At 44.3% G+C, this 21482-nt stretch overlaps 1 protein-coding gene and 1 long non-coding RNA gene across 2 annotated transcripts; one reads left to right on the forward strand and one right to left on the reverse strand.

The window, feature by feature from the left end:
* Positions 1-1681: 1681 nt before the first annotated feature.
* LOC124052818 lies at positions 1682-4108 on the reverse strand. The gene is made up of 3 exons (XR_006842059.1): positions 3314-4108; positions 2352-2464; positions 1682-2077 (listed from the first exon to the last, which is right to left on the reverse strand). It is a non-coding gene; the product is annotated as an uncharacterized LOC124052818 (long non-coding RNA).
* A 699-nt stretch (positions 4109-4807) lies between these two features.
* On the forward strand, positions 4808-21130 carry LOC124052498 (proline-rich protein 12-like). Its single transcript, XM_046376810.1, has 15 exons — positions 4808-6218; positions 8033-8190; positions 8630-8791; positions 9041-13764; positions 14164-14391; positions 14556-15249; positions 15510-16003; positions 16273-16389; positions 16613-16746; positions 16927-17396; positions 17534-17653; positions 18114-18211; positions 18639-18770; positions 19328-19423; positions 19715-21130. The coding sequence occupies exons 1-15, from the start codon at positions 6136-6138 to the stop codon at positions 19847-19849; spliced, it is 7845 nt and encodes a 2614-aa protein (XP_046232766.1). The 5' UTR covers positions 4808-6135; the 3' UTR covers positions 19850-21130.
* The last annotated feature ends 352 nt before the right edge of the window (positions 21131-21482 follow it).

The following is a 21482-nucleotide window of genomic DNA, read 5'->3' on the forward strand; positions in this document are numbered from 1 at the left end:
CACTTTAATGCAAATTTTTTAATGCAGGACATTTTATTTGTAAGGGAGTGTTTTTACTTTCTGTTATCACTACTTTTACTCAGTCATCTGACTACCTCTTGCACCTCTGTTCGATACAAGTCTGCATTCATAATTATTTTACTCAAGTAGTAGTAAAGAAGTTTTAGCAGCAAAATGTACTAATATAGAAAAGTATGGCCATATGTTTGGTACGCTTACTGTTTGAAGTAACATTTAATAAATGTCAAATAAATTTAGTTGGGATAAATGTCATTATTTCTCCCTGAAATGTAGTATCAAATATGGAATAAAATAAACATATCTAAGTCAAATATCACTCAACCAACAATAGTAGACCTATCTTCACAGTGCTTTTTAAAGATTTTCATGATTATATGTTCATTAAGTGTTAATGTTTGCTGACATGTTGCAGTAGCTGATAACCTGTCACAAAAGCACAGGTGTAAACAATAAAATGACTGATGGTTGAATTCCATTTAGCTCCTTCAGTTTTGCTGGTGTTGTGCACACTGGCTCACTGTGATTGCATACTGAGACTGTACAGAATGATACAGAGACATTGTTAAAGGTATTAGCAACCACACAAGCAGGATGTCTGCTGTGAAAACGAATTATTAATTGACTTGTATTGTTGTGGTCATATAAAAACACATATTTTGCATAATCCTCTAGGTGATTTAGATTGTCAGCTCCATTTATTATGTTATTACAAATTGTCACATGATGATACCAGAAACTGTCAAGTCACAGTCTGGGTTTCTGTTCATTGGTATGGTATATGGAGAAATAAAACATAAAAATCCTCAACAGCAGCAGAAAGTGTTGGCTGCTGATTTAAATTAATCAGTCAGAGATGACAGTTTTATATTTGAAAAAAAAAAAGAGCAAATAGGACATTTCAATGTATCATCTGTAAAGTACCTTGAAAATTCTCTAAAATCTCAATTTGAAATGTTGTGTGTGGGTGGATAATTCCCCAAAGCCCATCTTCATCTGCGCCTAGCTGGTTGATTATCACGCAGCCAGAAGGATTTGTCTCCAACCGTGGAGCAGAAATAGAACAGAAAAGATAAGCATCCTACCATTTTTTGGGTTCATTCTAACGGAACACACATGGTCTTACGAGATCAAAATACTAATCCCAATAATACAAATCATTCCTGTGAAAGTTTACCTAAAGGAAATATAACAAACAAGTCTACAATTCAGACTGAGACATTGTGAATATTACGTTTGTTTGATTTTACCACAAGCAGCGTTTTAAATAAAAGAATGGAGGTAAGAATGGTAGAAAAGCTGAGAGAAGAGAAAATAGGTCAAAACTTGTCAGACTGCAGTAGCAGTTGAAGTTCGCCTTATCCATAAACATGAAAAGACACTCTTTTTTTCTGTCTATCTAACAGATAATGTGCTCTTCCATGTGTATTGTCTCTTCAGCTTGATCCTGAACCCATCATCCGTCTGTCAGCACCACGATCTACCTTGTTCTCTGGAATTACACAGAGGGTTAGTCTGTAATATCCCGCTTGTGAGTAAATCCCCTTGGCTCCTTAACACCTTTTTCTCCCATCTCTTCTCAGAGCAAGGAACCTTCTCTTCCAGGTCCTTTCTGAAGTCTAATCTTTGTGCATTTCCACAGACCCTGCACTCAGTGCCAGAACTCAGACTGGAAAAAGTGACATTAGACTGCTCAGCACAGATACTAATGTGAGGATTAAGCACAGATTAACAAGATCTTCTTAATTCCATTAAGAGTAACTATTCTGTGCACTGCCAGTCAAGAAGTTCCAACAGCATCTAATAACATAACAAATACTGCTGCTAATGACATTGGTGATTTATTTTATTTTATACGTTGTTGTGTATAAATATTTTACAGTACATAGGTCAGGGTTACAGCATACTCCATAATGAAAAAAGGTTTCACATTGACAGAAGCATACAGTGACAGAGGCTCAGCGTCCACCCCTCCTCTTCAGTTTTTCAGATGGTTCAGTCCACAGAAATAAGCAAGGAAGGGGATGCTTAAAAAGTGGAGGACTTTGATGAAGTGAAGCTGTGATCACAAAGAAACAAAAGCAGACACACTATGGTTTTTATAGCATTATATAAAACAGAATGTTGAATAGAAGAATCATATGGGACTTGACAAAATCAGTAACAGTAAATTTTCAATATCCAATGTCCTTTTTTTTCAGTTTCACACAATTTGAAAAAATTCCTAAAGATGCAACAGTGAACCCACACCACATTTTACTGTTTTGTTTTATTTTGCTGAAAGATTGCAATGATTGAATGACCATAAGGTGCAGTCATTTGTGTGAACTTACATTTTATTAAGATGGATTTCCTTATATATTATGATGCCTCTGACAGGGTTTTTATACAGGCCTGGAAAGCATCTATGAGATCTTTACAGCCGTCCATTCCCTTCTGTCTGACACTGAAACACAAAGCCAGATTTATTAGAAGAAATCACCACTCGCTTCACATTTAGCTGGGTTATTCTCTTTGGCACAACAATTTCCATTAAAATTGTGCGAAGCAGAAGTTATATAAGTGCCTGACCTAGGAATATCTCTAAACTTATCCCTCATGTGCGTCCAACGGATTATCACAGTATAGCCTGATAATAAAGTATTTCAGCTTAAACCCTCACAGCTGCTCTTATCTGTATTTGATGAAACGCAAGAACAAGAGTGAGTAATCTGTGCAGCAGCTTCACTGACACTAATCATCGCTGCACGTGGACACACACCAAACGTCTGTCACTTATTGCATGTAACATGAACCAACAGGAATGTGTTGGTCCTCTCTCCACTGTAGGTCATACACGTGGAAGTCCATTTTAAACAGCGGGTCTATTTATGCTTCTCAAGGCATTTATGTTACTGTAAGAGCCATCTTTAAATGTTATTACACTTAGTCTTATGATGCAGAGTGGATTTACGGACATTTACGAACACATATTCTACATTAACTTCAGTTAGACTTAATGATCACCCCACAGGCGCTTGTACAAGTTGAACTCAGGTTAGAAGTTAATGTGAATACACTGAATGGCCAAAAGGATGTAATGGGAACTGACCACTGTAGCCAGAACCCAAACGCACTTAATGAACCTTCTTGAGTGCACAAAGTTATACAAAGGCACTCTGTAAAGGCACTTCCACTCCCTAAAGGCTGTCACACTGGCTGGAGAAATTGTAATGATTGATTTTAAAATTGTGAACGTATGTTCATTTGTATATTTCAGCATCTGTAATTGTGTCTCATTCCTGTCAGTACTCACCATTTGTCAACGTCCTCTTTGATAACCTGGCATGGTGCTGGAACAGCGTCGTTAGAGTCTAGCATTGTGACAGAAGAGAGCTGGAGTTGGAGGAGGTGTGCTGCTGCGTGAGCTGCAGTCAAGTATGCTTACAGATTAGTTACAATGATGGAGGGAGGGGTGGAGGGAGGAGGGAGGAGGCATGACACTGACCGAGTACGATAAACTCAATAGGTGGAATCTAATTGCAAGAGATTACTCAAAATTTCTATTTATTTTATTTATCTTTTTCTCTGATATTCTTTCCCATTCATGTACATCAGCCTATTTAGGAATTCTCAAATTCTTTCGCTGCTCTCCTTTGTTTTACAGTCTTTATAATGAATATGCATGTCACTGACCTTTTGAGTCAAGCGTTATGCATTACAAAGGCCCCATAATGCATCTAAAAACACTCACTATGGGGTGTTTTTCCTGAAAAGAGATCAGGGAAGACACAAGAGGTTGAGCAGAGAGTTGTAGCATTTGTTTAAGCCGTAAAATGTTGAATTAGGATTCAGCATGTTGTCACAAATAATGCCACCGATAGCCTGAAAATAATCCATAATTTTTAGGCTCTTGAAGATAAAAATAAAAGCAGATATGAGTAGAATTTGCAAGGCTGATCCATACAGGAACACACATTTGTTTCTTATTTTGAATATCAAACTCATCTTGTCGTGACCGCATAGTTACATTCAGCAAACAGAAGTGAAACATACTGTTTTTGAGCATTTTGAGGTTTACTAACACTGAATCACTTTTTGTCCCACAAAGTTTTTTTAATCACACACAAGAATCAGATTGATTCATAACATGTTTTGTCTGTTTGTTTTTAATTTATGGATCTTCATATTTATTCTACATTTTTATGAAATGTGATGATTGGGAAATGTTATATAGAGTTGTTTGTATGGATTTCAAATGTAGATATTTGAGTAAGGTTTGACCAGGTCGGTAAAAAAAATGATATGCCACTGTAATTAAAGTTACAAGTAAATGAATTGTGAATGTTTTCATCTGCTTAATATAAGACTGTATACCGGCAAGATGCGTCCACAATTTAACTTCACCACTAGAGGGCAACACACACACACACACACACACACACACACACACAAAGATGGATTTCTGGACAAATAGGCCCCTTATTTATATGTGTGAGTGTGTGAGTGTGTGAGTGTTACCTGTAAAAGAAATGGGATCACATTTACATTAAGCAATGTTAAGTCGTTTACATACCCTTAACACTTTGCTAACACCTTATCCTGTTTGATGTACGCAACGCCTGACAGTGAAAGGTTAACATGATGGTGAAATCAAATACAGTCTCTCAGAAAACCCTGGTCAAACACGGAAAATATGATTTATGAACAAGAGCAATGCATCCCTCTGTCTCAGCTCCCAGTCGTCTGTGATTCCTCCTCCCTTATGATCGCCACAAAACGCAGTGTGCCATCTGCTGGTGAACAAATCAAGTGCATATGGGGTCTGGTAGACAGGTTCTCCAAATACAACAAAAAACGGAATGGAATTGGGGGGGGTAAACCCTAATTGGCATGCTGATTCTAGGCAAACTGCAGCCTATTTAAATAATTAAGCTTCTGACGCGAGGATATGCCACTGACTCTCAAACGGGCTGCACGATTAAGATGTGAATCTGCACAATGAGGCCTATATGAATGTGGTTCGTCTTATGAGTCAATGGAAATAGCCTGCTTTTGCACTCGAATGCGCCTCAGCCAATCGCACCGTCCAGCACCCACAGCTGACTGTATCTGTTCGCGTTAAATGTACTAGGAATTAATAATTAGCATATCAATAATCTGAAAATGTGGAAAAACATGCATGGCTGATTGGGAGACTGTGGGCCGGTGAATGGAGGTCACCGCAGACACTGAGTGAACGAGTCTCGGCGGTGAGACAGAGAGAGGGGGAGAGGGAGGACGGACAGCAGCCAGCCGCCTTCAAAAATGGCGTCTCCGGAGGAAAATGAGTAAAAAATATTAAAACGCGGCCTGCCTTCTTTACACTTCCTCGTTCGGTAGTTGTGTTTCTTTTAACACTCAGACTGCATTTTTACCGCTGGTGGCGAACTCGTCGTTGCTTTTACTTGAATGGCTAAAGAAAGCAGAAACATGGGGAGCCATCATTTGGGGAAATAAAAGCAGCCCTGTTTTATTTTGATGCGTCGTTACTGACAGCTAGCATCTGCTGCTAGCTCTCAGCTCTGCTCCGGAGGGGGGTGGGAACGATTTGCATGCAAAGAAAAAAGAAAGCTCTTGAAATAGGGTTTTTCTTTGCTCGTCTACGGGGAATGATTGGTAACAACGTGGCCCGTCGATTGCAATCTTTTTCTGGTGCTAGCAGCGTAGCTAAGACTAGCCTAAAGAAAGGGGAGGAGAGACGGTGAAAAAGGACGCATTCAAATCAAATGTTTATCAGCAATTCGTCCATCACCGGCCGAATCCGCGGCATCTTCATCATGACCGAGGCTGAATTTGGATTTAATTTGCTTTCGTGGAAATGATAAATGTGAAAGGCGTAGGTAAAGGAGAAAGACTGGCTTTTTTGGAGGTGGTTGGATTATAACCCCGTAGACCCCCCTCTTTTTTCATCCAGCTTTCTCCTCCTCCCCTCCATTTCTCTTTCAATATGCTGTTTTCCACTCCTGAGGACTTGCTTATGAAACCGGGGAAAATAGCCTGAAACCGACAACGGGAAAGACTGGATTTTTTTCCGTAATCTGCTCTGCGACGTTCTCGTTGCTTTCGTCCTCATCGCACACATTGTACACCACATAAATGGATAGAAATTACCCGGGAACAGGATTTGGTGATTTGGGCGCAGGAGCAGGATGGAGTTACGAGAGATCGGCAAAAGCAAGGTATGCATTGGATTCAGACAATGTGCATGCATCACTGGTACTTTGCAAGGCACGATGTGGCCCATGTAAACAAATTATCGCCCCTGGGTTCATATATAGTACCATGCCTTGCCATTATGTGTAGTGCATTGTCATCCAAACAGTTGCATAGTAATAATATTATAAACAGGATCGGAGCCGTGTGCGTGTCGTGGGGGTGGGCGGGGTGGAGAAAGGAAAGGTTGGGGATATGAATTGTGTGATTGACAGACGTGGGTTTTAGGTGGACCTGGCGGGTTGGAGGTGGGGGTATGTCTGGAGCATCCATAGGAATTATTGTTCCCTGCGTGCAGGCCTGGACTCAGACCTTGGTAGATAAATTCACTGGATTGATAGGAACTGCGAAGAGTGCAGACGCAGCAAACGCCTCACATCAGCCCCCCTGACAGACATCAACAAGATGAACTGATACATATTAACCGGGAAGATGCATAATGAAACATTTATTTTAATTGTTACCTTCTAAATAAAGTAGGAAATAAATTCTCGATGCAGAGGTGGTGCCGTACTGTTAACGCTGTGATTTTTAATGTATTTTTGCCCAAGCGTGATCTAGATAATTGATGGTTGGGTTTGAATGGTTTATGTTAATTTGCATAATTAAACTGTGCAATACGCTATTCACACTGCATCAGACTTGCAGTTCACGGTTTGTCTAAAATTCCTAAAAAATAAGGTCAGGGTGAATTTATGAGATGATGGAAAATTGTAAAATGCCCGGACGTTGTAAGATCTGCTCTGTCTTTTAGCTTTACGTTAGCCTTCAAGCTAGCGTTGTGTTGCATGGAAGTCAGTTGAGGCCTGTGCACGCAAGCATCATTGCCTCTCATTTAGCTGCACATATTTAGGTTTTTTGACCCAGGGTTAGCTGCCTAATCATTCTCGAAAGCCCCCATGTCACTATGCCTTTTTATGGGAAGGGGTATTAGGCAAACAAACCTGGTTAGTTGCTTGTGTTTGCATGCAACTTAGCATGCATTTGTGTCGACTTGCACCATCCAGCTGTTAGCTACGTCAACATATTCAGTAGTTGCAGACAAATGAAACGTTTTTTGGTCTAAGCTGAGGAACCCATTTTCCATTTGGCACAAATCTGCACATTCGTTACTAATGGTTTATTTACACGTAAAAGACTGGCCTTGCAGTTGGGGCCTTGTCTCTGCATTTCTACCATAGCAGCTGTGCATTGCTGTTAGGCGGTGCTACTAACAGCAAAAAATGCTAGCATGTTATCTGTCCAGTCAGCCAGCCACGCATTTCATCTGCCTTTGGTGAATCAAAGTTCTGCAACTGGCAAATCCTCAGCATTTGGAAAAAAAAATGTTTATTTTGTTTGTAAATGTATAAGTTACGTAGCGGTTGGGTCTTGTGGCTCCATTATAATAATTGCAAATCAACTATCCCATCATTTTTGCATGCCACTTACATTGCTGGTTTGACAGATTTGCACCTATTGTAATACACTTTGTTATAATTTGTTATAAGTTCGTAGTTTGTTGTTGATAATTAATCTGGATATTAGTTTGATTTTCCTTCCATATTTAATCAGACATAATTTTGGTGTTCACATGTTTGCTACTTTTGAAAAGTTACATATGCAGACCAAACAGAGTTATGATGAGTTATCTGATGTATTGATATTTTTGTATTTTGAAAATGACCCTGGCTTAGCTAGTATTTTCTCAAGGTTCAGATTTTGGGAGCAAATTAGGTTTATGTAAATGTAGTCTGAAATTAATGGCACTTCACAATCCACCACTCCCCTTCCTCTGTAGTCTTGTATATGGGAGTTCCAGATCATCCCACCCTGAGTCTGAGCTCCTTCACCGACAAGCCTACGCCACCCCACACCCTCTGCAGGGCTATGCCACCAATCACCACCCAGGGAGCTCTGGCCAAGGCGGGGCTTGGGGAGCAGCTGGACGGAGTTTGGGTGAGATAAATGTCATACCTTCCATGTCACCACCATAAGGGGCCCCGGCAATGAATTATTGTGTCTCTCCTTGCAGGCCCTGGTAGATTATTGTCGTTGAGAAATGTGCACATTAGAGCTCAATTGAGTTGAAGCTCTAGATGTTACAGACTGATTTCAGAATCTGCTTGTAGTCAAAGTATTCAGTCTGAAACAGTTTACCAACATCTTAAGCACTGTTTTCAGCAAGAGAGTGATGTATTTATAATTACTCTTGGAGCTGCTGATGTCCTGATTCACATTTGTATATGTGACAGTAAGGTTGCCTTATAAAAATATTTTTAATCATTTATTCTTATTGTGGATAAACATTTAAATTCCATCCCTGTTAGCTTTTGTTAATATTTGCATTCTTAAATCAATTAGTCAATTTTCATGGTTTTGTCCTTCCTTCCTAAAGGTCTTTCAGGGCTCTTTGACACTGGCCTGCACCATGCCAGCCCCTCTGCACCCGATGCCTCTGTCATGAATCTGATCTCAGCCCTGGAGTCCCGGGGCCCACAGCCTCCACCCTCTGCCTCGTCGCTACTCTCCCAGTTCCGCACGCCATCTTGGCAGACAGGTGGGGCTGTGTTGATTTTCAAACAGGCCTCAGTCAATATGACATTTAAAGAACATCTCTGCTGCATTATTATTCTGGGGGTGTTGCTATTTGAGTGTTTTCGTAAAACATTTAAGCATTGCGCTGTATTTGTTAGTAGTCCTAGACTTGAATACTTTTAGCTACCCTTTAATGCTTTTATTAGAGTAATTTAAATGACAGCTTGATGATAATGACTAATTTTGCAATATGTCTTCCTTTTTCTAACAGCGATGCACACACCTGCTCCCCCTGAACTGTTCATCTCTGGAGCCCTTCCCGGCTCTGGCTCCTTCCCTTCCTCTTCAGCTCTTTCGGCCTATCAGCATCCAGCATCATTTTCCAGCCGCTCTTTCCCTGCTGCCTCCCTTTCCCTCCAGGACACGCCTACGTTTAGCCCCACATCCAATGGCCTGCTCTCTCCACATGACCCCCTACTGCATATCAAGGCCCCTTCCCAGTCTAGCTTGGGTTTTGATAGACTCCTGTCCTCGCAGGGTGCTGCCGCAGCTGCTTATAGGGGCAGCCAGGATCCCACGAGTGCCACATCAGCTCAGGCGTCCTCTGCCAGGCACCTGCAGTCACACCAGTTCAACCTGCTGTCATCACAGCTACAGGACCAGTCGTCCCAGTTGTATAATGCATCAGTCTTTTCTTCAGCCCAGCCCCAACCTCAGTCCCAGTCCCAGTCCAATTCGGCTCAGGAACGGGCCTTGCCCCGACAGGACAGTGTTATCAAGCACTACCAGCGGCCCACCCCAGCTCAGTCACAGCTCTCATCTTCTGCAGCCCACTCCCTTCAGCACTACCTCAGCTGTGGAGGGGCAGGGTACCAGCAGATTGCTACCCACCACAGGCATGCTGGTCTTTCTTGCAGCCCCCTGGGCGACCAGAGCCCCTCATCTGATCACAAGCCCACTTCTCGCACTGAACAGTATCGACCAATCATCCAGCCTCCCTATTCCTCTTCCTCCTCCTCCTCTTCTTCCTCAGCTGGGAAAGGTACTAAAAGCAGCTCCAGTAGTGGCTATTCTTCTGCTAGTTCAGCATCATCCTCAAGAACTCCTCACACCCCCCCTTCTGCATCCTCTACATCCTCTTCCTCCTCCTCTTCTTCTGCTGCCTCTGGGGCTCATCCCTCCAACTCAATCCCCACCTCTAGTTCTAGCGCAGCCCCTTCCAGGCAGCAACCACCCCCTCAGCCAGCTCCTCCTCCCCCAGCCCCTCAGCAGCAGCAGCCCCCTGCCACCTCTTCTTCAGCTCCCCAGTCTCTCCCCAAATCCTGCCTCTCAGGCTATGGTTCTCCTGTGCCCCCAGTGAAAACCCCCACCTCTGCTCTTACTGGTCAGACCCCACCCCAACAACAGACACAGTCATATTCCCCTAATCAGCCCCCTACTTCTCACCTGGCTCAGTCTTATGGAGGCTTCAGTTCACCACAAGCCCAAGACCTGAGCTCAGGTACAAGTGGTAAAGGCTATGGAAGTTTAGGAGGGCGAAGCCAGTCGTATCCAACTGATATATATGGAGCTGACTCTGCTTATGGATCACTTCCATCCTCTCTGGGTGGAGCTGGAAGCCCATCACTTGGCTACGGAGCCCCAGGTCACTCCCCTGCACTTTTAAGATCAAGTGGTTCATCAGGTAGTGGAACATCTGGAGGAGGAAGCAGTAGTGGCACAGGGAGTGGGAACTCTGGGTCAGGAGGAGGCGCAGGAAGTAATATGACCAATGAGAGAGGTGGAGGTGGTAGTGGTGGGGGGTCTTATCATATTCCGGACTCAAGCCCCTCTCCATCAGGCAACTCGGGCATCATCCGTCCAGGGTTGCACTCCCCAGTTCCCACCTGCCCCACACAATCCCCCGGGGGTGCAGGCTCTAATAAATACATTTCATCAGTTCTCTCACCCACCTTCCTAGCCTCGCCACAGGGCTACCCTGATACCAGAGGTCCCAGCTCTCAACCTCAGTCCTATCATTCCACCTCCTCTAAAACAAAGGCAGACACTTCCATGCTAGGAGTGGGCTCTCAGAGATCCCAAGAGGAAGTAGATGATGATGATGAGTTTTTGATCCAACACCTGCTTCAAGCCCAAGCAAGTCCTGCTCCCCAGGCTGCTCATCACCATCCTCAACAACAACCCCAACAGACATCCCAACAAACACAGCCTCAGCCCCAGTCAGTGCCCCCAACCACTGATTCAGGCAAAGGGCTCAGCTATGACATGGGTAAGACCTCTGAGGAGAGGTACCACCCCCAGAGTGTCATACGTACCCATAGTGCTACATCCACCGCTGGAGTAGGTAATGCGGGGTCTGGAGGATCCATCTCCGGGCTGGACAACCAGCTGGAGATGTCACTAAAGAAACAGCAGCAACATCAACAACACCATCACCAACAGCCGCAAAGGAATGAGAGGGCTGTTGGAAGCAGCAGGAGCAGTGGAGGGAGGGGCAGTGCAGAACAAGTGCACTCCCACCTCCATCACCATGACAACCTAGGCTCAGTAGTTCACTATGGAAGGGGTGATCCATACACCCAACACCCCCTTGCTCCTCAGCACTCATCACACAGTCAACATGTGTCTTCACACACACAGATACCGCCCCACACCCAAATGGAGCTCCAGAAGAAGCCACAGGAACGTCCTGAAATCCCTTATCCTCGGAAAACACCGGAAGTCCAGCAACAGCATTCTCAGTCTCAAGCTGCTGCCTCCCTCATGGACTCTCCCACTGATCAGTCTCGTCAGCCACCACATCTGCTCCAGTCAGTGCTGTCCCACACCACTCGCAACAAACTGGAGCCTCATCAGCAGCATCACAAGATGGACTCTCACCGGCAACACCAACAGCATCACAAAATGGACTCCCACCAACCACATCAGCAACACCCAAAAATGGATACCCACCCTCAACATCAACAGCACCAGAAGATGGACTCTCATCAGCATCAGCAGCACCACAAAATAGATTCTCATTCACAGCACCAACAGCATCATAAAATGGACTCTCATCCTCAACAGCAGCATTCTATTAGTCAACAGCAAGCTGTAATGGAAAGTGCTGGTGGGGCTCTTGGCTCAAGTAAACATCAAGCTCCGCCTCAGTCCCAGACCACCCAGCTTCAGCTTCAGCTCCAGTCCCAGGCTTTGGAGGTGGCAGCTGCTCACTACAACCATGGGCCTCCTCCACATCAGCATGAGCAGAGCCAGGTTAAACAAAGCTCAGTAGTGTCTTCCTTGGACATGCTGGAGCGCTCCCTTTCTCAGACCTCCGGTGCAGACGTGGCTGTTGCAGATGACAGACGCGGTGGAGCAGGCAATGGGGGACGGAGTGGCGGTAGTAGTGAGCGCCACAGACAGCAGGAGCAACAGCAGAGGCAGCTGCCATCCCACCACCACTCACAGCAGCACTCAGCCTCTGAACTCCACTCCTTTCTGTCTGAGCCTGATATCGGCTTGTCCACTCCATCTCACATGCACCATCTTTCTCAGCACCACCCACAGCAGCAACAACAACAGCAGCATCCCAGCTCTCAACATCAACAGACCCACTCTCATCACCCTCACACCCAACCCCACCCTCACCACATACCCCCACCGTCTGCTTCAGCCCACTCCCAGCCTCAGCCTGACCCACAACAGCCACTCTCCTCCCAGCTCACCCCTCAGCAGAGCCAGTTGGACCAACAGCGCTCAGAGCAGCACCAGTTTGACACAGTCAGCCCAGTGGAGAAAGCAGACCAGAATCAACAAAGTAACCGCTTTGTCCCCCTAACATCCATCTGCTTCCCAGACTCCCTCCTTCAGGATGAGGACCGCTCCTTTTTTCCCGGAATGGAAGACATGTTTTGTGCAGAGGACTATAAGTCAAGCTGTGCTGGAGGCGCAGGGCCAGGGCAGGAGGAGATGAATGAAAGCCACACTGGGCAAGAAGGAATGGATTCCATGAAAGCTGGACAGAGTGCAGGTGGAGCAGGGGGGAGTACTGGAGCTGGCTATGACATAATGGGTCACCACGGTGGTGATCAGGGTTATGAACCATACTGTCATGGCCTGGAAGAACCCAGCAACAACACCATGACTCTGGATCTAGACTCCCTTAAAACACATGAGCTCCCTTCCACTGTTAACACTGAACAGCTAGGACTGATACAGTCCCAGGCCCCAGCTATGGGCATGGGCTCCAGTACTGCCGGTCCCAACAACTCTGGAGCTAAGCTGTCCTCTGGTCCTGGAGGAACTGGTGCAGGACCTGGTTCTGGAGGCCTGCAGTCTCCAATTTTCTGTTCATCTCGTCCCAAGAAGCTGCTCAAGTCCAGCTCTTTCCACCTGTTAAAGGAGCGCCGAGACCCCAATACACTGCCTAAGAAAAGTTATGCTCAAGAATATGAGTTTGAAGATGATGAGGATAAAGCTGACCAACCAGCGGATATCCGGTTGAATAGCCGGAGGCTCCCAGACCTGTTGCCAGACTTGGTGTCCAGCTGCAGAAAGGGAGGAGCAGGAAGTGGGTCTCTCAGCCCTTTAATGGGTGACATTGATTTCTACCACTCTTCTGGCTACTCTTCTATGGGTTCACACTCTCTTCTGCCTCAGGATGGGCCCAAGAAGAGGGGCAGAAAGCCCACTAGACCCAAGAGAGAGGGCCCCCCTAGGCCAAGAGGCAGACCTCGCATCCGCCCAATGCCTGAGCCCTACACTCCACGAGGGATGATGGGGGAGATGGGTGGAACAACAGTAGGAGGAGGATTCAGTGTGGAGGGACGAGGTAGGGGTAGGGGCCGTGGAAGCCGAGGTAGAGGAGGAAGGAGAGAGGATATGTACATGGAAATGAGTGGGAAGGAGCACGATCAGATGCACCACCATCACCTCCATCAGCAGCAGCCCCAGCAAATGCATCACCAGCCCCAGCCTCCACAGCAGCTACATGAGCCTATTCCACCTCTGAAGGTCAGTTGCATTCAGTCTGGAAAAGGCTTGGAGATTTTTAAATAAATTGTTGTTAAAGTACAGATGTGTTTCTAATAAATAAAAACATATAATAATAATAATAATAATAATAATAGTAAAAGGAAACACAAGTTGTTGAAGTTGAATGTGGTTCCTAGTGTTGCCTTTAAAAACACACAGATAAAACAAGTGGTTCACAATATGAGCCCTGTATTCAAATTACTTTTCTCTGTGTTTGTTACACAATCCCTCCTAGTCACATTTAGAGTTAGACTCAGTCAGTTTGTTTAAATTATCCTGTTATTACATGCTAATCATTTAAAATTAATTTAAAAAAATATATCTGTACATTAAGGCAAAGTTACTCTATGTCTTACCATATTCTTTCTTATGTTTTAGATCAAGTTACCAATCGGTACCTTGTCCTCCTCGGATGCCTTGCTGAGGACAGACTCTTTGTCTGGCACGGACCCTGCTTTGTCGGATGGTTCAGTAGGCTCTGCTCCTTCACTTGGTTTAAGTCCTGGACCCCCCTGCAGCACTGACAGCACCAGAAGTCAGGACAAGAACAAACAGAAAAGCCAGATGATGGGTGAAGGAGTCGATGAAGAGGGTCTGGAGGACAGGGTAAGAGCTACTGGATTATATCCTTTCTACGTTCTGCAGAGAATGCTTTAAAGCAGTCATTTAAACAGATTTCTTTCAGGTTCACTGCTTGATAATTGTGCAATTCACTACTTTGGTGGTGGTAGTTGAGTTGAGTAAAAGTCTGTCTTTTGTCTTATTCACAGGGCGATGAGAAGGATTCTGAGTCCAAGGCTGGCTTTGTTGCTTCGTTCTTGGACTTCCTCAAGACCGGAAAGAGACCTCCAGGCTTGGACATCTCACCAGGAATGGAACCTGACAATGGTGAAAACTCTCCTTGTAAATCAGGGGGTCTGCGCCCACTGTCACCCGCACCTCCTCCTCCACCACCACCACCTCCATTCGGCGATAGTGAAGGGAACGGGGGTCTGGCTCTGGGTAACTGCTCCAGCCCCAAGCGCTTGGAAGATGAGCTGAAAAGGAATCTGGAGACCTTGCCATCATTCTCCTCTGATGAGGAGGACTCAGTGGGAAAGAACCAGGACCTCCAGAAGAGCATCTCTTCAGCCATTTCTGCTTTGTATGACACTCCTCAGCTAACCTCTAACATCCAGCCCCCACTATCTCCTCCACCTCCCCAGCCTCAGCCTCAGCCTACCCCGTCCCCACTTACCCCCACGCTGCAGCCCCCCACACTTAGCCCACAACCTAGCATGCATACCCCTCATGCCCTGCCTCAGTCCAATGAACCTGATGTCCTCCAGCCAGAAGATGGAGACATGGACGAGAACAAAGAGGAGGAGAATGAGGAGGAAAGGAGCACGGGAGGGGATGGAGAGAGTGATATTACAGAGGAGAGAGAACCACAGCTGGAAACCCTGGGTGCCCCTCATCTTGATGGTAAGGCTGGGAGTATCTTTTTATTCATCTCATGTCCCATTTTCTCGCACATTGATTTTTCTGCAGCTCAGCTTAAGAAAATTAATATTTTTTTCCCTCAGGCTAAACTATAGCTGTATTTTCAGCTCAGTAAATCGTCCAATTATGCATTTGTTATAAAAAAAAATTATTTGATTAAATTCTTCTGGCAATTTTGACATTGTGGTAAATTGATCTGTAAAATTGACCTTAACTTTAATCTTGCCACTGTGTCTTTCCAGCACCTCTTCCCGACATACCACCAGTGCCAGCAACCCCTGAACCTCCATCTGTCCCCCCATCTCCTGCCTCATCCTCCTCTACTTCTCACTCCCCCCTCCCTCCGCTCTCACTTCCCTCACCCCTACCTCCACCAGAAGAACAACAGGAGAATTCTCAGCCTCCAAGCCCTGCCGCTCCAACATCCCCCTCTCCGCCACCCCCGCCTCCCCCGCCACCCGCTACTCTCCCTCAACCGGCTTCTCCTCCTCCTCCGACTTCCCCTCCTCCCCCATCTCCAACTCAGAAAGAGTCTCCCATGCCATCTCCGGACTCCCCCGCTTCTCCTGAGGAACCCCCACCTCCTAAAATCACTTCCCTGCACCTTGCCCAGAAGCAAGAAGATGCTGCCATTGCTGGGGAAAGTGAGGAGGATGAGAGTGAGAGTGGAGGCGAGGGCATCTTCAGAGAAAGGGACGAGTTTGTGGTGCGGGTGGAAGACATTAGAACTCTCAAGGTATCAGTGCAAATGTGTGTTATTGACAGTTAAAAAGCACAAAGAACTTTGTTAGGACAGATTTAGAAAAAAATGCTTGCTTTCTTACAAACCAAATAGTTATTTTAAGTTGATATGTAGGTATCAGTACAGACAAAAAAATAAAGGGATTGTTAAAAACTTATTAAGAGCAATCGCTTTGTGCTTGCTTTTATGAGTAAAATGAATTGATTCCTTCATTAGCTGCCAAGTTGCAGAGACTTACCTGTGTGACATGTGTTTGGCCACAGCTGGCCCTGCAGACAGGCCGTGAGCCTCCACCCATCTGGAGGGTGCAGAAAGCCCTGCTGCAGAAGTTCAGCCCAGAGATCAAAGACGGACAGAGGCAGTTCTGCGCCACGAGCAACGTGAGTTCACCTTAAGCCCTCAATAATCTAACCACACCTGCAAACACTCGTGTTGATTTGGATGCTTTTCACAGCTTGAGCTGTATCATAAAATATACTAAAAATACTGTAGAGTAATGAATGTATACAGACACACAGTTGTCACAGTATCATCAAACAAAGTAATAACATTGATTGACGTGGTGTTATATAATTAAATCTTTATAAATTGTTTCTTGCTCAGTACCTTGGCTACTTCGGTGATGCCAAGAGGAGATATCAGCGAATCTATGTCAAGTTTCTGGAGAATGTCAATAAGAAGGACTATGTCAGAGTCTGCTCTCGGAGACCTTGGCGTAGAGCCACACCTGCTCTCAGGTACCTGTCTGCCATTTCAAAAATCCTATTGATATTGAATTAAAGTTTTCTAGATTTAGTTGGCCCCTGTTAGAACCTGGCCTAGTCAAAAGGGCTCCTAGTTGAGTGCCTGGAGCCCTAGCTTACACTCACAGGGCCAGATTGGTTTCATCTCTAAATCAATTTCTTTATGTGTCACAGACGCCAGCCCCTCCCCAAAATGGCTTCCCCTCCTGCCACCCAGGTACCAGCGAGAGCAGTTGAGAAAGAGGAGAGAGCGGCACCGCCAGTCCAGCGTGAGCAAAAGGAGAAAGCAAGAACAGCAACTACAATGACAAAAGAACCGCGGGAGAAGAAGGAGGCTCCAGCTGCTGTGCTCAAAGCCAAGGAGAAGGAGAAAGAGAGGGAGCCTGAGAAGGAGAAGGAAAAGCGAGTGCAGCTGCAACAGGAGAAAGTGGAGAAACGTGCGGCAGCGGCAGAACGAGGTCGAGCAAAGGAAGAGAAGAAAGTGGCTGAGAGGAAGGAGAAGGAAAAGGCTGAACGTCCTCCCAAATCCAAGCCACCCAAAGTGAAGGCAGAACCACCCCCCAAGAAGAGGAAGAAGTGGCTGAAGGAAATCCCTTCATCATCTGACTCGGACTCATCAGAGGAGGCAGCTAGCGAGAATGAAAGTGAGATGCCATTTTGATTGTTTGTGCTTGCTCCCGTCTTGTGTGATTCAGTAACAAAGCTGTTGTTTTTTATGTCATGTACTGTGATAAAAGGTTGCTTGTGTACAGTTTGAAACTGAGGTTCTCGTTCCACTCAGTGCCAGTAAAAGGTGGAGTGAATAACCGTGCCATGAGGGAGATGTTCAGGAGTTATGTGGAGATGCTGGTCAGCACAGCGCTGGACCCTGACATGATCCAAGCCCTGGAGGACACAGACGGTGAGAAATGCAAACAGCATACATTGCTTCTTCAGTATATTGAAAATGATGGCTTAATTTTTAAGATCTACTGACATGTAGAGTGAGAAGCAAAGATGCAGCGGGTGTTGTGCGAGGAGACATCTCAAACCAGCCTCTTTTCTGCAGCTTCTTTTTTCAAAAGTGGCCTCAAATATCAGTATGTAGTATGAGCAGATTGTATCAACATCACCGCCACTGCCAAGCAGCAGCCGCAGTAGCAGGGGAATTGTTGGTGAATTCTATAACATATTTAGATGAATCTCTTTAATGGTTTTGGATCTCCAAGTAAACAAGGTATGACAGGCAGAAGGGAAGCCCAGGACTGCTGATAGATCTGCAGGGAGAAAGAGCCGCTTTGAATCTGCCTTTGGTATTAAAATGATTGGCAGCTACATGAAAGATGACTAATGAAACTTCCTCTACCTTGATTGGCCACCAGATGAGCTTTACCTCCCACCGATGAGGAAGATTGACAGCATCCTTAGCGAACAGAAGAGGAGGTTGTTGAGGAGAGTCAGCATGAGCTCTCAGCACCAGGTAATCTGTCTCTCTCTCTCTTTCCATGTTCCCTCACAACTGAAATAACATCTTTGATTTTGTGTTCAATTTTTATTTCACATCGTTGTGTTTACTTTATTTAAATCGGAACAGCTTTTTTATAGTCTGTACAGTGTGATGATATATGTGATGCAGCAAACAAGTCTGTTAAATAATAGCCTCATTTATAAGTTATATAATATAATATAGCTTAATTCCTATGTTGAAACATCCAGCTGAGTTACTGATTAGTCACTAAACATAAAGTAATGTTTGCTGCTACAAAATTCTCATTTCAGTAATAATCAGTGGATTAATTGGTAACTGAAATGATACATAAAATTCAAGTGCAAGATCTCTTATTGCCAGTTTCCATGCATCAGCTTCTCACTCGTATCCCTCTTTTTCTGCTGCTTTTTTTTGACAGGAGGTCCTGCATGCTTACCCTCAGATCATCGTAGACCCCCTGGACTCAGGAGTGGTGAGGGTGCGGCTGAGCGGGGATGCTTACAACCGCAAGACCCTCAACAGAGTCAAAAAGACCCTGCCTAAACCACAGGTTGGTGTGTGTGTGTGTGTGTGTGTGTGTGTGTGTGTGTATGTGAGTGAGAGAGAGAAAGAGTGAGAGTGTTTGACGGTCAGTAGGCTCTGGATAGATAATTACATATTTTAAAGAAACTACAGTGGTTAGACTTTGAGCATCAAACTCTTTTCTCTTTTTATTTGAGCTGATATGTGTATATATACATATGTGTATATTCATATACAATCTTGAACTCTGTGGAAGATCGTGGGAGATTTTTAGCCTGAAACCAGGTGATTCTTTCTGGTTTCTGCGTGACGTTGAAACTATGGCACCAACGAAATGAACCATTAGTGTAAAAAGCTTAAGAGTGATGGACGGGTGACAGATGGATCTCTGGGGTCAGAGAGGGTTGAAGAGAGTACCAGCTTCCTCTCTTAACACCTGCTTCAAGTTTCCAAACCTGTTCCACTTTCACTCTTTCTTACACAGAAATGTAAGAGTAATACTCACTGTAGTTTCATGTTTTCCTGTATATTGAAGTTGACCGAATCTTAATATAATATACGTTTATATTTATATATACTTTTTAGGACCTTAAACTGTCAGCCGATTCGTATCGGATCTACAGTCTCTACCACTCCCTGCATCACTATAAATACCACACCTTCTTACAGTGCAAGAAAGAGGTAAGGAAGCACATTTCTAGCACTGGTATACACTTCAGTCATGTTCAGACATGTTAGATAAGTTTATTGACAAGATTTTGTCATGTTATAGCTGTCATTACGAACATGCTTGAAAATGTAGTGCTTTAGCATGGATCTACTCATACACATTTCCCTCTAATATACCATATTATAAAACACAAATCTCATTAGACTACACCATCATATATAGCTTTTCTGTTTTCTTTCACCTAAAGCTCCGGTCTGAGCCTGAGCATCACAATTGTCTGTGTTTCCGTCCCACTTTTTCAGACCAACACCATTGAGCAAGCAGCTGAGGACCCGGGCCAAGAGGAAGTGGTGCAGCAGTGCATGGCCAACCAGAGCTGGCTGGACACCCTCTTCAGCTCCTTCATCGAGCTGCTCACGCTCAGCACCAAAGCCTAAGGCGACCGCGAAGAGAGAAAGAGGGAGAGGACGAATTAAAGCAGAAGGATTTAAAAAAAAAAAAAAAAAGAAAATACAAAAAATGGAAAGAGATGGATCCTATTGTACAGCCCCCCCTTCCCCGATGCTCTTCAAATCTCAAAGATCTGAGGAAGAATTTTTAAGGCCCTTGCCGAACACAAAGGGATCTGTTCATGTGACCTGGGACACTGACCTCTGTTTTTTTTTCTTGTTGTTGATCAATGACTAAAGAAATGTCTTACTTTGTGAGAAGGAGGGACCCCACCGGTTCAGGGGGTCACTGGCGGGTCAAGAGGGAATTGACCATTGGTGAAAAGGGAGCGACGTGAGGTGGAAGGACAAAGAGGAGGAGCCGCAACGCCAAGTCTACGGAGGAGCCACTGACATCTTGTTAACTGTGTGTCATAAAGACAATAGTTCAGAAGAGAAACTATTACCACTTAGTTTTTACATAAATTATTTTTTTGAAGACTAACATCAGCTGTTGGCTTTTGAAAAGAGTGGAAGAGGGTGAGAATGCTTTTTAAAACTGCGTGTAGAGTGTGCCGTGAGCAGCGTGAACATGGACTCGTCCACGGATAGAAACATGAAATGTGATGATAAAACACTCTCTCTCTCTCGCTCTCATCCTGTGCTATGTGAAGGGCAGCCCCAGTCAGCTGTGTGATAATATATAAACACATTTTTATTATTTATATGAGGAGGTTTTTAACTTAAACTCTCACAAGCTCTGGGTTGCTGCCCTAACATTTTAAATACCTTTTTATTTCCCACAGGTTCAGTATACAATCGTAACCCACATATCCAAGCTGTCTTCCCCTCTATAGAAAAGAACAGACGTCGAGACAGAAATATTGAGTGGAACTCAGTGGGTGTAAAATAACAAAAAAAATAAGGAAGAAAATTAAAAAAAAAAAAAAAAAAAAGAAGTGAATGGGAAAATCTATTTGAAACTTAACATTGTTGTGCTTCAGTTCAATCATCATTCATGCAGGTGCAAAGAAAAATAAGTAAACTATCCATTTCCTATGTGGGAAGAAGGAGTATAAATAAGTAATATTTAAAGAGGAAATAGTCATTTCATTTTTATCATTTTGATGTTTGTGCATACTATGACTTATTTTGAAAACAATCTAATTTTCCATAAAAAAGGAAAAAAAAAGGCGTGTAAATATTGTACAGTTCTTGATGAAATTCTTTGTCCTTCTGTACATTAACTCTCCTGTATTTGAGAAACAAATAAAATCTGCAAAGAACAAATGGTGTTTTCATTTCCCTTTGGTGCGTGGGACCTTTTTACATCCGTCTTTGTGAGAACATTTTACCCGGTCCTTTCTAGACATTTGCAGATTGGTGTACAAATAATTTATTAGCTGAATGTATTTTAAAATGTCTTAAGTGGTGCAATGTTGTGTTGTAGTACATTTACTCAAGTAGGCTACTGATGTACAAATTACGAAATACAAATATCTGTCAGCTTTGGTCGTTAGTTACCTTACAAATCGTGAAAACTGAACGACGTTTTGCACACCTGAAACATTCAAATGGTTCCAGCTTCCCAAAGTGGAGGATTTTCTTTTCATTTTTAATTATTTTAATAATTTTATCTTGA

The sequence above is a fragment of the Scatophagus argus genome, chromosome 21, assembly GCF_020382885.2.
Source record: "Scatophagus argus isolate fScaArg1 chromosome 21, fScaArg1.pri, whole genome shotgun sequence".
Lineage (NCBI taxonomy): Eukaryota > Metazoa > Chordata > Actinopteri > Scatophagidae > Scatophagus > Scatophagus argus.

Coding starts and splice junctions, on each gene's coding strand:
- LOC124052498 (XM_046376810.1), top strand. CDS start 6,136: ATGGATAGAAATTACCCGGGAACAGGATTTGGTGATTTGGGCGCAGGA. Junction 16,747..16,926: donor AGAGCCACACCTGCTCTCAG/GTACCTGTCTGC, acceptor TATGTGTCACAG/ACGCCAGCCCCTCCCCAAAA. Junction 17,654..18,113: donor AGCCCTGGAGGACACAGACG/GTGAGAAATGCA, acceptor ATTGGCCACCAG/ATGAGCTTTACCTCCCACCG.